We start from the raw sequence: 12,785 nt of genomic DNA on the forward strand, positions 1-12,785 counted from the left end.
CTAACGAAAAAGGAAGCCTAAGGAGAGAAACTTTTTCAGGTTTCTATTCTAAAAACCTCAAAAACCCATATAAAGAAAGAGGGAGATTCTTCCATCCTTCTCCTGCCTGTCTATCTCCCTTCCCTCTGAAGAAGATGCAGAGAAACCACCATCCACAGACCACCAATGCCTCTCCTCCTTCTTCCCACACGTCCACACACGAGGTCACCGTCGGCGGAAGAACCATCCTCACCACGGTGACGAGCGACCCGCTAGTCATCGACGAATGGGTCGGCGAGGTCATGTCGAGGACCTACAGGGGCGAGCTCATGGTCGGGCTGGACTGCGAGTGGAAGCCCAACTTCACCAGGGGCCACACCAACAGGGTGGGCGTACTGCAGCTCTGCGTCGGTTACAAGTGCCTCATCGTCCAGCTCCTCTACATCAACTACTCCCCTTCCCTCATGAGCTTCCTCGTCCACCCCACCACCACTTTCGTCGGCGTCGGGATCCAAGAAGACGTTGAGAAGCTCGGAGAAGACCATGGGATCGAAGTCGGCAACAGAAGGTTCGATCTGGCCGAGCTTGCGGCGTCGAGATTCGATAGAAATGATCTTCGGCGGCAAGGATTGAAGGGTCTTGCTAAGGAGGTTCTTGGGTTGGATCTGTGGAAGCCGAAGAGGATCACGCTGAGCAATTGGTCTGCAATGTACCTTTTTGAGGGTCAGATCGAGTATGCCTGTTCTGATGCTTACGTTTCCTTCGCGATCGGGATGGAGTTGCTGCGGCGTCGGAGACAGTGATCCTGCAATGGGTTTAAGGGAGATAGTCGGTTTTTTGGGTTCTTGGGAGGTAGGGGAGGAAAGGGGTTAGTCGGTTTGTTGGGTTCTTGGGCGGCAGGGGAGGAAAGGGGTTAGTCGGTTTCTTGGGTTCTTGGGAGGCAGGGGAGGAAAGGGGTTAGTCGGTTTTTTGGGTTCTTGGGAGGCACGGGAGGAAAGGGTTTTTTTGGGTTCTTCTCTTCTTTGATGAATTTGCTTTGGCTATTAAGGCATTGTTGGTTTTGTTAATATGCAGCGAGTATCTGAAAATGGGTTAGAGTCTTCTTGTGGAAAGCAACATTCTGTGAATATGTTCCCAAGTAGAAGATTTAAACTGTTAAAATGGGGTTTTATATGACAATGCATCTTTGGTCTCTTCTTATCTTTTTTTGTTGGAGTTTCTTTTGGGTTTTTTAATTTCTTTGGTTGTACATATCATGACTTAGTTGATGGGTTGAATGTCTGAATCAGGACGGTTTCCATGAGAAAGAACAACAGTTTGTGAAAGATGAAATGAATATTTCATTGTTGTGAACGCTCTTTGAATCATGAAATAAATAGTTTATTTCTTCAATCATCTTTTTTCGGGTTAATCTCTTTGCTGTTTTTACCTGTTTCTCTACGGTTCCTGAGTTTTGTTGTAAGTGATCTTTGTGAACAGATTGCCTAAGGGTTGTCTGGATCCATTCGTTTTGAAAATCAACAGTCTAGATTATGTAACATGGAGAAAAAAAGGGTCGTTATTCACGTCATGTAGTGTGTTGCTTTCTGTTCAGTGCTCTCTCCGTGTCATGGTGGATGATAGCCTGATTACTCTGCTATTGAATCCAAGAAACTTACTGCAATGAAGAATCATGACAAAAAAAAAAAACAGATTCTTAGAGAATATCACAAAGACATGGCATATAACAGTAGAGCATGCTTGTGAATCGATAGAAACATACATCATCCTTTCAAAATCACATGACATAATATAGTGAACTGTGCAATACTAATTCATAGAAACATGCATTATCCTTTCAAGATTACAATGGCTGTTGTTTACAACGAGACTTAGCTACTGTTATCGATGTTATGTTCATGATAATGTACAGCATGGTCATAATAATCTACAGTATCAGAAAATAGCAGGCCTTTGTAGAAGCAAAATCTGTGTGAATATACTGTTCATTATCCACTTGGTTTTACCTCTCTGTTACACGCACAAACCTGATGGGTTTTCTTATCCATCGGGTGTCTGCTACCAACAGTTTTATGCAAAAGTCTGAGAAAAAGTTCTAACCGTTTTAGAACTTCAATGATGCATGACATTCCTACTGATAAGATCATTGAACTTCTTATGATTTCTGCTCTCTTTCGCAAATAAACAACCAAAGATAACAACTGTCTGCAACTGTACTACGCTAGAAGTTCCGGAGCGTTGCCTTTCTGCCTTTGACTGTTGACTTAGTAGATCAAGGATGAATGTGTCGCCAAGTGTGATCATTTCACCTCTTAATTTTCGGTGTAATTGCAGCTTAACATTACCAAAATCTACTGATCTCATAACTGTCTTTATCTGGCCAATGTCAAGATGTCTGATAAGATTGAATACTTCTCTGACATTCAGTTCATGGTTGACAGACTACGAGTTTATCATCAATAGCAAATTTCGTCCATTGAATGGATTTATTTCCCCAGTGATAATGTTTCTGCACATGCTTCTATAATCTTACTGCTTTGGCTCAACCTGAGGCACTTCCAGGTTTGAAGTTCTCATCTTCTTTTCCTTTCTCTTTGTTTATTGTATCCTTTTTTAGTGTGTTTTGAGTCTTTTGAGTCACTTCCGAATCCCCCGTTTGGCTAGTTTTGCTAGATTTCTTGGACTTCCGAATCCCCCCTTTGGGGGGGGGTGGGGGTTGATCTTTCCATGACTTCCGAATCCCCCGTTTGGCTAGTTTTGCTAGATTTCTTGGACTTCCGAATCCCCCCTTTGGCTAGCTTTGCTAGATTTCTTGGTACATAGTTAAATTTTCTCTGTGGCTTCTGTACACTAATCCTATCACAACTATGCACAAAATCTTTCACCGTTTGGGGAATGTGAGAGTCTTGAACATCCCCCTTCAAAAATTTCTGAATCCTGTCCGAAAGATCCATTCTACTGATTTTCATTGTCCAGTATCTATCCTCTGCCCCCCTACAACCCAATCACCGTATATTTCAAGTTAAGAGTCTCATGATTACTTGTGGGAGGTAGGAGAAATGTCCCAGGGATCCCAGTCCCTGCTCTCCTTCCTGCGACTTGCCCACTTGTTGGGGAGTTGTATCCAGATGGGGAAAGAGGAGTTACCCTCTAGCTTTAGAGGGGCACCCGGTCTCCACTTGTTGGTGATCAGGGTCTTGCCTGCTACACGCCAGGCTCCTCGTTTGGTGATGATGTGATACTACTCTTCTGAAACTGTAGAGATAAGAAAGAGCCCATCTCTGAGAATTGAGAGGATCAATCCAGGCATGGGCAGCCATTGTGCCTGTAAAGCCTCAAACATGTACCTGTAGGACAATTGTCGGTTGTCCAATTGTCCCGAAAATCCTGCAAGGACCGTCCATTCAAGTGGTTCCAGCAATGCCTCATAGCTGCTCCTGGGTATTTTGATGCTCGGTCGTTGATCTGGGGATCCGGATTTCATAGCTGTCACTGGTTGGAGCAGAGTGTTCTTCCCCTCAACAAACATTGCCCAAGACTTTGTTGGCTGGTTGAGAATGGTAGTTGGGGCCTCCTACAATCCGCCATTACAACAACCCCTTTTGTTTAATGGTGGAGCAGTCAATGCTCTCTCCTTCAATGCCGGCCATCCGCCTTCATTCCCTTTCGTTTCACTTCTTCCATTCTAGCAGGTTATATTTTCAGGTTTTCAACCCAGTTTTGTAAAACCAAATCATTGAAAGTGTTTTGCTTCTCTTTGTTTTTCTTATGCTACACAAGCAAGCAAAAAAAATTCATTTGAAAAAATTTCATATCAAAACTTCTCATAGGCAAACTTTTCTTTCACTATGAGAATTCTTTCGGCTTCCAATCATTCCCTTAATGATAGCTTTTGGGTTTTCCTTTTCACTTGTAAGAGAAACTAAAAAGTGAACTCACTCTAAGGGTACTACTAATTTATTACAATAGAGTTAGAATAATTAGTTCGTATCAATTGTTTACTTTCGTAGGGAGACATGCCCATTAATTGACACGTGTCCTAAAAAAATCATCATAAACAAAACTAATAGGATTAGATTATTTTATATTTAAACAAACATCTGTATTAGGATATGCTATTTTCCCATGTTCATATTTAGAAAATCAAGGCAGATCACCTAAATAATGTTAGAAAATTGATTTTTTTCAGTCGAATTCATTCTTCCAAAATATTTCATTTCATTTTGATGAATTCCTACCATAACATTAATATTATTATATGGATAGTATATTGAGGAACAACAATCCTTCTTCTATTAGTTCGAGGACACTTCCAAGGGGAAGGATCAGATCCAAGGCCAGCAGATCAGGTTAGAACTTAGAAGTGCCCTTGATGCCATTCATCCAAGCAATGAACGGCATCCAGCGACTACGGATACATTTTGACATACTCTCTCTCTCTCTCTCTCTCTTTCTGATAGCCAAGTCAAGGATAATACTCGGCCATATTCAAAACACAGGCCCCTCAGTTAAAGATAGTGAAACTCCAGAGGTCGAACTACTACATTCAATCCTATTGCAAAAGGCTTCATTATATAACGCAGACAAGATTTTTGACTCATAAGAGAAACAATGCAACTCAACAGTCTACTTATGGGGGTCGAATGAGATAGAACGATTCCACTGTAGCTGTCTATTGATGGAGCTGAATGGGACAGCTGGATGGTTAGGTCACACACTATCATGACCGATGATGGATCCGCAGGTTTGAATCCCACAGGGTTATCCCCAGATTGCCTATCAAAAAAACTACAGTAGTCTGTTGAAGATTCATACGCCTTGATCTCATGATTTGCATGCCTCTGCCTATTAATATGGTTGCAACGCATTCAATCCATACCGTTAATTTTCTTCACTCTAGTCACACAAGTTGAAATGGCATGCCACGCACAGGCCAATCCATTGGCACCTATTGGTCCTTTTTCAGTGCAGCCTGAATAGATTTTACTCCCACCAAGATGATTTCATTCAAAAGAAGCACCAAATTTTTGTTGGTTATTAAAGGAAGAAAAAAGAAGGAACTGACATGAACAAAGTTTTACAATTGACATGTTTTCTTTCAGTTCCTACAATTTTGAAAAGCTGTTTCAGAAAAATATCACTAATAGCAGAATATTAGAATTAAAACTTCATCACAGTGTTATTAAAAACACGCCTCAAGGCGCAAAAAGCATGCCTCGCCTCAAGGCGAGGGCCTTTGTGCCATGAGACACAGGTATAAAACGTAAAGGTCTTGAGGCGTACGCCTTGAGGCGAGGCGCACCTCGAGGTGAGGTGTATGCGCCTTTTTTTTTTAGTCAAATAGGGGTCAAAGCCTCCATTTGACCAAAATTTAAGATTGCTAAGCAGGGCCCCCGACCCTAATTAGGGTCGGGGCCTCATTTTCTCCCTCATTTGCTCCCTCTCATCTCGCACTTGTCTGCTCTCTCTCGTCTAGTAACTATCAACGTTCACATGGCTAGATTCCCATGTTCATGCTGATAGTTACCAGATTTCCTTGCATATTTTGGCAGCGATTTGTTTGAGAATTTTAGTTATTGCTGTTGAACTTTTAGATTGTGATGTCCGATTTGATCTTCAAATGAATGATCTTGTATTGCATGAGCGTTCTTTGCCTTTTGTTTTCTTGCAAAGTATCTATATGTGTTTTCTTTCTGCTACTAGCCTTTCTTCCGGGTTTGCTTCTCCCTTGAGTGAAAACTATGAAAATATGGCTCTTTGCATTTTAAGAGCGATGGTTGAGACTTGGTGATAGGATGGCCAGAGATTTTTATGAATTTATTGAGAGTTAAATTTCATATGCAGGTTGAGCTTGAGTAACAAGCTGCTGAATTTTCTTTGATGTCGCCACCTCTTGGCCATGTGGGGGAGGGACCTGGGAAGGTCCATGTGGCTGTTCCTGCTGCTTCATCAGACAGCACTGGCCAGAGCTGCCCTGGGTTGACTGAGCATAATTACATGGGGCTGTCAGACTCTTCTTCTGGGATAGCTCTGTGGTCACCTCTGGCTTGGTTGAAAAGGACAACAGGTTGAACCTGAAGGCTACCTGATCTTGACTTCTCCCTGTCAAATAATGTTAAACTTTGGGAAAAAAACCTCTTTCCTTTGGAACCTATAAAGGAGGGAACAAATTATGAGAAACAGCATGTACCCAACCTTGCTAAAGAACATTGTCTCTGGTAGCAAGAGAGGGTTCTCTGATGCCATGGATGGGTTTGTTGAGGTAAAAGGCAATGTGTTTTCAGAGGGCAAATGGATTTTTTTCATGTGCAATTTCTGATTCTGAAAATAGTCACTCATCACCCCAGGGGAAGTTCGTTGAGAACTTGGGGTTGTCCACAGCTTCTGTTGGTATGAAGCAAGGCTCTGGCCTCAACAAAAAGTTAAATTTTTTTTGAGGCTCTCTTTAAGCCTCGCCTCAGATTTTGGTGGAGCGCCCTCAACGCTTTTCACAACACTGCTTCCTCATAATGGCTACCTCAATTTGCTCCCGTATGTATCCTCTTAACAGAAGAATAACGTGGTGTATCAATTTATCTGTGTTAATGTGTTTTAAGTTAAACGGATTCTAGCGCAGTAACATATTCCCATTCTTAAGTACTTTCAATCTCAACAAGACCCAGATTGTGAAAATGTCTCAAAACAGTTTCCTATTTCCTCAGCAATCTTTATTTTCCAGGAAAAAACTATGTACATATGCACAGTAGCATACAAAAAGTTACCAAAACAAACTACAGCCGCCCTCAGCTGAGTCATGGTCATTATAAAAACATGGCAAAACTACACAAGATTTGATTGACATACAAAGGGAAAACCCTCCATTGATGACTTTATGCGATGTTAGCTTGTTTCATCCATACCCGCACCAGACCTCTGATCTATAACACTGCAACAAAAGAACCTGAAATGAGAGCATACCACATCCATCGAAACATCGGTGACAGTTGCATGAGCAAAGCCTACTAAAAACTTCATTTTCTCACAGTACAGCAGAAAAACTCAATGGTAGGTGCAATACCAGCTATCTATCCTAATGCATTTTTCAGCAATTCTACTTCACAAATGAGAAGCATTTGATAAATGCCATTGTCAATTTAATTTTCTCCAAAATTTCGTTAAAGGGAAAAAAGACTTTGACTATCCATTTCATGGAAAGCAGAACTAAAGATTTCTAAATACTATAAGAATAATGACAATTCAGTCTTCTTAGGAAACAAAAAGTAGGACATTGCAAAAATACTACCAATAACCCTGGTTTTATGAGTGGTAAATCACATACTCAAGAAGTTTAGAGGTTTCACATAGAATCTGATGGTACTTTAGGAGTTTAGTATCATCTAGGAGGAAACATAAACAATCTATTTTACATTAAAAATTGCACTCTTATTTTCTTAGAACAAACATTATGCATCAAATCCATACATCAATTGAAATTATCTTATAGGATTCATAAAAAAAGGAAAAAGAACAAGAAACATACCTAGGAGATGCAGATGCGGAAGCAGACATGCTGCTTACAGAGTCATTACTGTTGAACTGGACTGATATCAAGCCTGGCCTTCTTGCCATGGCAGGAACAGGCGAACCTTGAAATTTCACACCAGAGCTGCCTTGAGAGAAGACACCTATAAGATTTTAATTAAATAAAGGATAACAATTGTCAGGTTCAATATGACAACATGAGGCCCCAGTGACCCAAGGTCTTGAACAAGATGATAGAGTTGCATGACATAAGCAAGCGGATAATATCTTAAAGGTATCCTTTTCTAATTACTGTAAATGTATCACCTTTCCATTTTGTTCAACCTACCAGGGCAGAGTCAATACAAGTACAAACATAAAAAGTCAAATAATATAAAGTCCTCATACAAGGTGCATCATGGATTATAAAGAACAACCCGTTAAAAAAAAATTCCAGTTTGTATTGAAATTTTGTGCTTCATCTCATCAAAGGCATAGAGATTACTCAGCAAGTGCTTGTAACATGGGAAGAGAAAAGCATCACAGATGCAATAACAGAAAACAAAGGAGAATTAAACTACAAAGAGCTGGAAGTGGATGCTACATTATACATGTGGTACCAAATGTGGCAAACATCAAACAAGAAACACCCATAAAGTCCGCAAAAGTGCAAAACAATTCAGAGCAGTTCCTTGCAAACTCTTGGTTAGTTTTTTTTTTTCACGAACTTTTTTTCTAATAAAGCCAATTTTTTGTTAGTAACTTCTAAATGACATGGCTATATACTTATATTGAGGGTCTGAAGGTCTAAACACCAATACAACCATATATAAATTTAACCATATGCATGACCAGAGAAGGTTTTAAGTCAACTACTCGTCATCAGAACAATAAAAACGTGTGAAAATGGCCATGTCCCTGAAAATGGCAAAGAATACCCTAACTTAAAGATTTACACTTCAATTAAAAGCTCAGAAATATCTTAAATACCAACAAGCCTATAAATCATTTATTTTATGGACCACGATAGGATGGGGCGGGTAGCTACCTTGCAGAAGTATAACCAGGCAAAATAGAATTGTGATGATCACGGCCAAAAGACTACCATTTGAAGATGGTGCTTTGCTGGCTTTCATCTTCTTCAAAGCTTTCAACCTTTCTATCCTTGCCCGCCTCAGCATCGCAAGCTCTGTGATCTGATGGACTAACTTCTGATCTGCAGCATCCAGAAACAGTGGTTTAGGGGGCCGTGGTGGTTTTGGAGGCTTCTTACAGATTGGTTTCCTTGATTTTTCTCTTCCAGGCCTTTTCTCAGTACAGAGAGCCTTATCTTCCCCCAATTTTTTCATCGATGATAATTCTGGGTTTTCAACATGAACATCTGGAGCATGGGTTGCATCATTGCAAAAATTCACAGTATCCACTCCTCTTATAGATCCATCCATCCTCACAAAGCCGCTCCATACTCTTCCCAGTATTTTCTTTGGTTGTCCACCTGAAGAAGTAACTTTTGATTCTTCTTCAGCATTGTTGCCTGCACCACTCTCTAGATCCAGGATATGATGCATTTCAGACCTACATGTCTGGTCCATAACTAATCTGTTTGGTTTAGCAGATAACCAAAACGTTTCACCCCATACAGCATATACCAACTTTAAACTCAGTCTCGTAGTTTAAAGATTTTTCAGTCAGCACTTTGTCCACAGTTTGATAGAGTGTGCATCCGTAAGTTGCCAAGATCTGAACTTTAATAAAGAATCTCCAGCGATCAGAACTGCAACACCTGGCCCCTTCTAAGCATTTGTTTCCAAACGGTTACCAACAGTTTGAAGATAAATCCTTCTGGATGGAGCCCAAATCAAGAAGAATCATATGGATCTACAGGATCACAAGCAGGATAACCAGTAAATTAACTACCTCGACAATCTCACATAAGCGAGACTTACACACCATAATAGTCATAAAGAACCCAACATCATACATGTATGTACAAACTTCAGACTCCCTGGGAGTTCTCCCAACTAGAAGAACCTCAAACTTTCTCCAACTTTAGGCCTCCAAGTACAGACAGGTGATTTCCAATTAAACATGAAATATATCAGGCCAAAAAAATCTAATGCTAGGAAATCATCAACTGGGAAAACATATATTGGGGCATTCGATAGCCGGAATTCCAAAGTGGATGAATGTGATATACAATAATAATTACATATCAAGTCATATCAGAAACAAAACTCAACTCCCCCTCAAGCTTAAGCACGTCTTTGCCCAAAAGATAAGCAATGATAGAAGAGAAAATGGACTATTCTAGATAAACTCAACCTCCTCAGCCCCTCGATCATTCACATCCTGAAATCATGACAGAAATTTAAATCAACAAACCCTACAAGCACAAATCAGAAGAAGAACGAAAAATGAAAACACATAACAAACCAACTCCCAAGGATCTTCATGTCATCAGAGAAACAGAAAAATCAACAAGCATTTGAGTGGCAAAGTCTCTAGGATATCTTAAACAGCTTGTATTACAAAAGGAATAAGAAAAAGAACTAGATGGTCATGGATGAAGAAGAAAAATAAACAGACGGATTCATAACCGTGATGCCATTAACACGAAAATTCCTTCTTCAAACAAGCTGCCCGAGAAAATCAGTCGTTTTCGCAGGAATCGACGACAAACCAACTAATTGAACCAAAAAGAAACCCATCGAAACATAAACTCCATGCAGAATCATACAACAAAAATGAAAAATAAACCATAAATATGGATGGGGACAACCAACAACCCTAAAATCAATCCTATCCCAATAAACCAAACAAAAACTAACACCAAACAACCAGAAAACTATCCCAAGCAACAAACCCAAGACCTTAGATAATTACATCAAGTAACCTGCAGAAATCATCAGAATACAAAATCCTCAAAAATTCACCAAAAACACACAAAATGCAACCCCAAAACTCTAGAAAAAATCACAGACTAGGCGCATTACCTAAAACCAAGAAAACTGAAGATGGTAATTGCAGGAAATATTCAGAAAACGGGACGAGAAGAAGAAGATGATGAATATACCTCGCGGGCTCCAGAAACCCTAGAGAGAGAGAGAGTAGAGAGAGAGGCCGCCACTCCGAAACGTCGGTCTCGAGCGACTTAAATACGGCCTCCGTAAAAAAATAGTGAAAATAAAAAGAATAACTATTAAAAAAACAGAAAAGACACGAAATTTGTTTTAGCACAACGGGGATGAGGGATTAATTGCCTCATTTTTTAAAAATTTAAAGTTTTTAATTTTGTAATATTTTTAAAGTTTTAAACTTTTTTTTATTTAATATACAGATTATAAAGTGAATAAAGAGAATAAATTGCACCAGCTTTAACTTGAAATTACGAAAGTACTGCAGATCCTGTGTTCTGCTTTTTGTGGGGCGTCTTATTGTGGTCCTCATCATAATAACTTGAATAGTCTCACCCTCTTGCTAAAAAAGTGAAACTCAGCCTTTTGGGTCATGTTTGTCACCGACTTGAATTCTTAATTTTTAACCATTTTGAAAATAAAATATTATCATATACTGGTCATTTATTAACTTTGTAAATAAACTATACCAAATATATATGTATGATGGGATTTAATATTTGGTTGCTAGTTCTAAGCAAACAAAAGTGTGTACACCATAAGTGCTCTTAATGAGCACAGTAACCACAACTTTTCATGAAACTTTCACAGGAAACTGCTGAACTGAATCCTTTTCTTTGTGAAAAAGTGTCATGATGGTACAAATGGGTTCAGTTTTTCTCACCAGTCACCACCTACGAACAAACTGGGCTTGGTCGCGCCGGCTCAACCTGCCATACCTATGGTCATCTTGCCGGCGGCATAAAAAGAATTGAGGTACAAGCTTAACCTGACTCGATTGCAGAAAACACATTGTTTCAAAGCTAAAAGCAATAGTATTTGAACTTCAAACTTATTGCTTTGAGGCTGAACACTTGGACCTTTTCTATTATACTATATTATGTGATGTAAAATACATGAAAAATTATCAAAGCTTAAATTAAATCAAGATCAAAGCTTAGTTGATTAGACCTGAGTGGAGTTTAAGATTAAAGTACATTAACCAAACAAGCTTAAGCAACCTAAAGGCAGATGCATCATATGACAATTATCAGGATTTTCCTAGCAAGACAAACTCTCACAATAAATTAAATTATTGGGGACAATCATGAGATGATATCAGCCTATATAAGATGTAGAATCTTTGAGAAGATGCATAAAGTATGAAAAAAAAAATCATAAAAAATTTAAGAAACATACCGATATTGCCATAAAATGGGCAATATTTTTTATAATACCCAATATATTCCTTAAAAAATCACTATTTTTTCTTTTAAGATCCACCACTTCCTTTCAGAAATATCTCCCACATTTATGACTATGAACCAAATTCATGGTCACACTATCATTCTCTTGTTTTTAGGATATCCAAAGAAAACCCTTCAATCACATAATGCACATTGGCTGGCCTCCTGTTGGTAAAACCCTTGAGGTTTCCCCTGCCGACAGGGAAATACACCCAGATTTCACCTATTGGTTTCGAGCTTGTGACGCCCCATCAATTTGGTGACATTCAAAGGTCACTCCTACCACATGAGCTATCATTCTGATTAGAAGAAGAAGGGAGATAGAGAGAAATGAACAGGAGAAGTATAGACACCTGTATTGTAAAAAAAAAATAATATCAAACCAATGAGCTGAGCAAGAGACAAGAAATGACCCATTGAGTACAAAATTAAGAAATGAAGATAACCCTCCCACCGACGAAATTATTGTGAAAGTGGCACAAATGAAATGGTTTCCAATTATACACGGGCAACAATGTCATAGTGTTAAGATGGGGGCTGGGGATTGCATTTATGGGTGAATTTTTTTAAGAGTGTGTGTGTGTGTTGGTAGGGATGACAGTGGACCGGGAGACAACGGGGCGGAGCCCAGCCTTGCCCCGTTTGGACCGGGGATGAAGGGCATGAAATGGGGATGGAGGCGGGGATGAAGGTTAAAATCTATCCCCGTGCAGGGATGGAGGCGGGGATAGACTTATGCTTTTCCCCGTCCCGCCTCATCCTCCATCCCAATCCCCGCCTAGCCTCGCCCCCGTTTGAACTGGGGATGGAGGACATGAAACGAGGATGGAGGCAGGGGTGGAGGTTAAAATCCATCCCCGTGCCGGGATGGAAGTTAGGATTTTGAAACGGGGTGGGGGTGGAGACCTTGTCCCCCGCCCCGGTCCACTGCCATCCCTAGTTGCTG

General features: G+C 40.0%; 2 protein-coding genes across 5 annotated transcripts; one reads left to right on the forward strand and one right to left on the reverse strand.

Annotated features, from left to right (window-relative positions):
• Window positions 1-134: 134 nt before the first annotated feature.
• On the forward strand, window positions 135-1,371 carry LOC149844176 (3'-5' exonuclease-like). Its single transcript, XM_090001053.1, has one exon. It carries the CDS (start codon window positions 135-137, stop codon window positions 780-782), a length of 648 nt encoding a protein of 215 aa, XP_089857179.1. The 3' UTR covers window positions 783-1,371.
• Window positions 1,372-6,651: 5,280 nt separating this feature from the next.
• Window positions 6,652-10,606, reverse strand: LOC149844177 (uncharacterized). 4 transcript variants are annotated; one of them, XM_090000377.1, is made up of 4 exons: window positions 10,553-10,606; window positions 8,528-9,357; window positions 7,499-7,643; window positions 6,652-6,904 (listed from the first exon to the last, which is right to left on the reverse strand). In XM_090000377.1, the coding sequence occupies exons 2-4, from the start codon at window positions 9,069-9,071 to the stop codon at window positions 6,859-6,861; spliced, it is 735 nt and encodes a 244-aa protein (XP_089856503.1). In that variant the 5' UTR covers window positions 9,072-9,357; window positions 10,553-10,606; the 3' UTR covers window positions 6,652-6,858. The 4 variants fall into 4 exon arrangements, with proteins under 4 accessions (XP_089856503.1, XP_089856501.1, XP_089856502.1 ...); XM_090000375.1 differs by having other exon boundaries at window positions 8,528-9,828; window positions 10,553-10,604; XM_090000376.1 differs by lacking the exon at window positions 10,553-10,606 and adding an exon at window positions 9,461-9,747.
• Window positions 10,607-12,785: the final 2,179 nt, after the last annotated feature.

This window comes from Nuphar pumila, chromosome 3 (assembly GCF_984573655.1).
Source record: "Nuphar pumila chromosome 3, dmNupPumi1.hap1.1, whole genome shotgun sequence".
Taxonomy (NCBI): Eukaryota; Viridiplantae; Streptophyta; class Magnoliopsida; order Nymphaeales; family Nymphaeaceae; genus Nuphar; species Nuphar pumila.

What these genes read in the sequence shown, in the direction of transcription:
- LOC149844177 (XM_090000374.1), bottom strand. Translation starts at nt 9,071, where the DNA reads ATGGACCAGACATGTAGGTCTGAAATGCATCATATCCTGGATCTAGAG. An exon ending in CCTGGTTATACTTCTGCAAG is followed by an intron (nt 7,644 to 8,527) that starts GTAGCTACCCGC and finishes AAAATCTTATAG; the next exon opens with GTGTCTTCTCTCAAGGCAGC. An exon ending in TCCGCATCTGCATCTCCTAG is followed by an intron (nt 6,920 to 7,498) that starts GTATGTTTCTTG and finishes CTCTCATTTCAG; the next exon opens with GTTCTTTTGTTGCAGTGTTA.
- LOC149844176 (XM_090001053.1), top strand. Translation starts at nt 135, where the DNA reads ATGCAGAGAAACCACCATCCACAGACCACCAATGCCTCTCCTCCTTCT.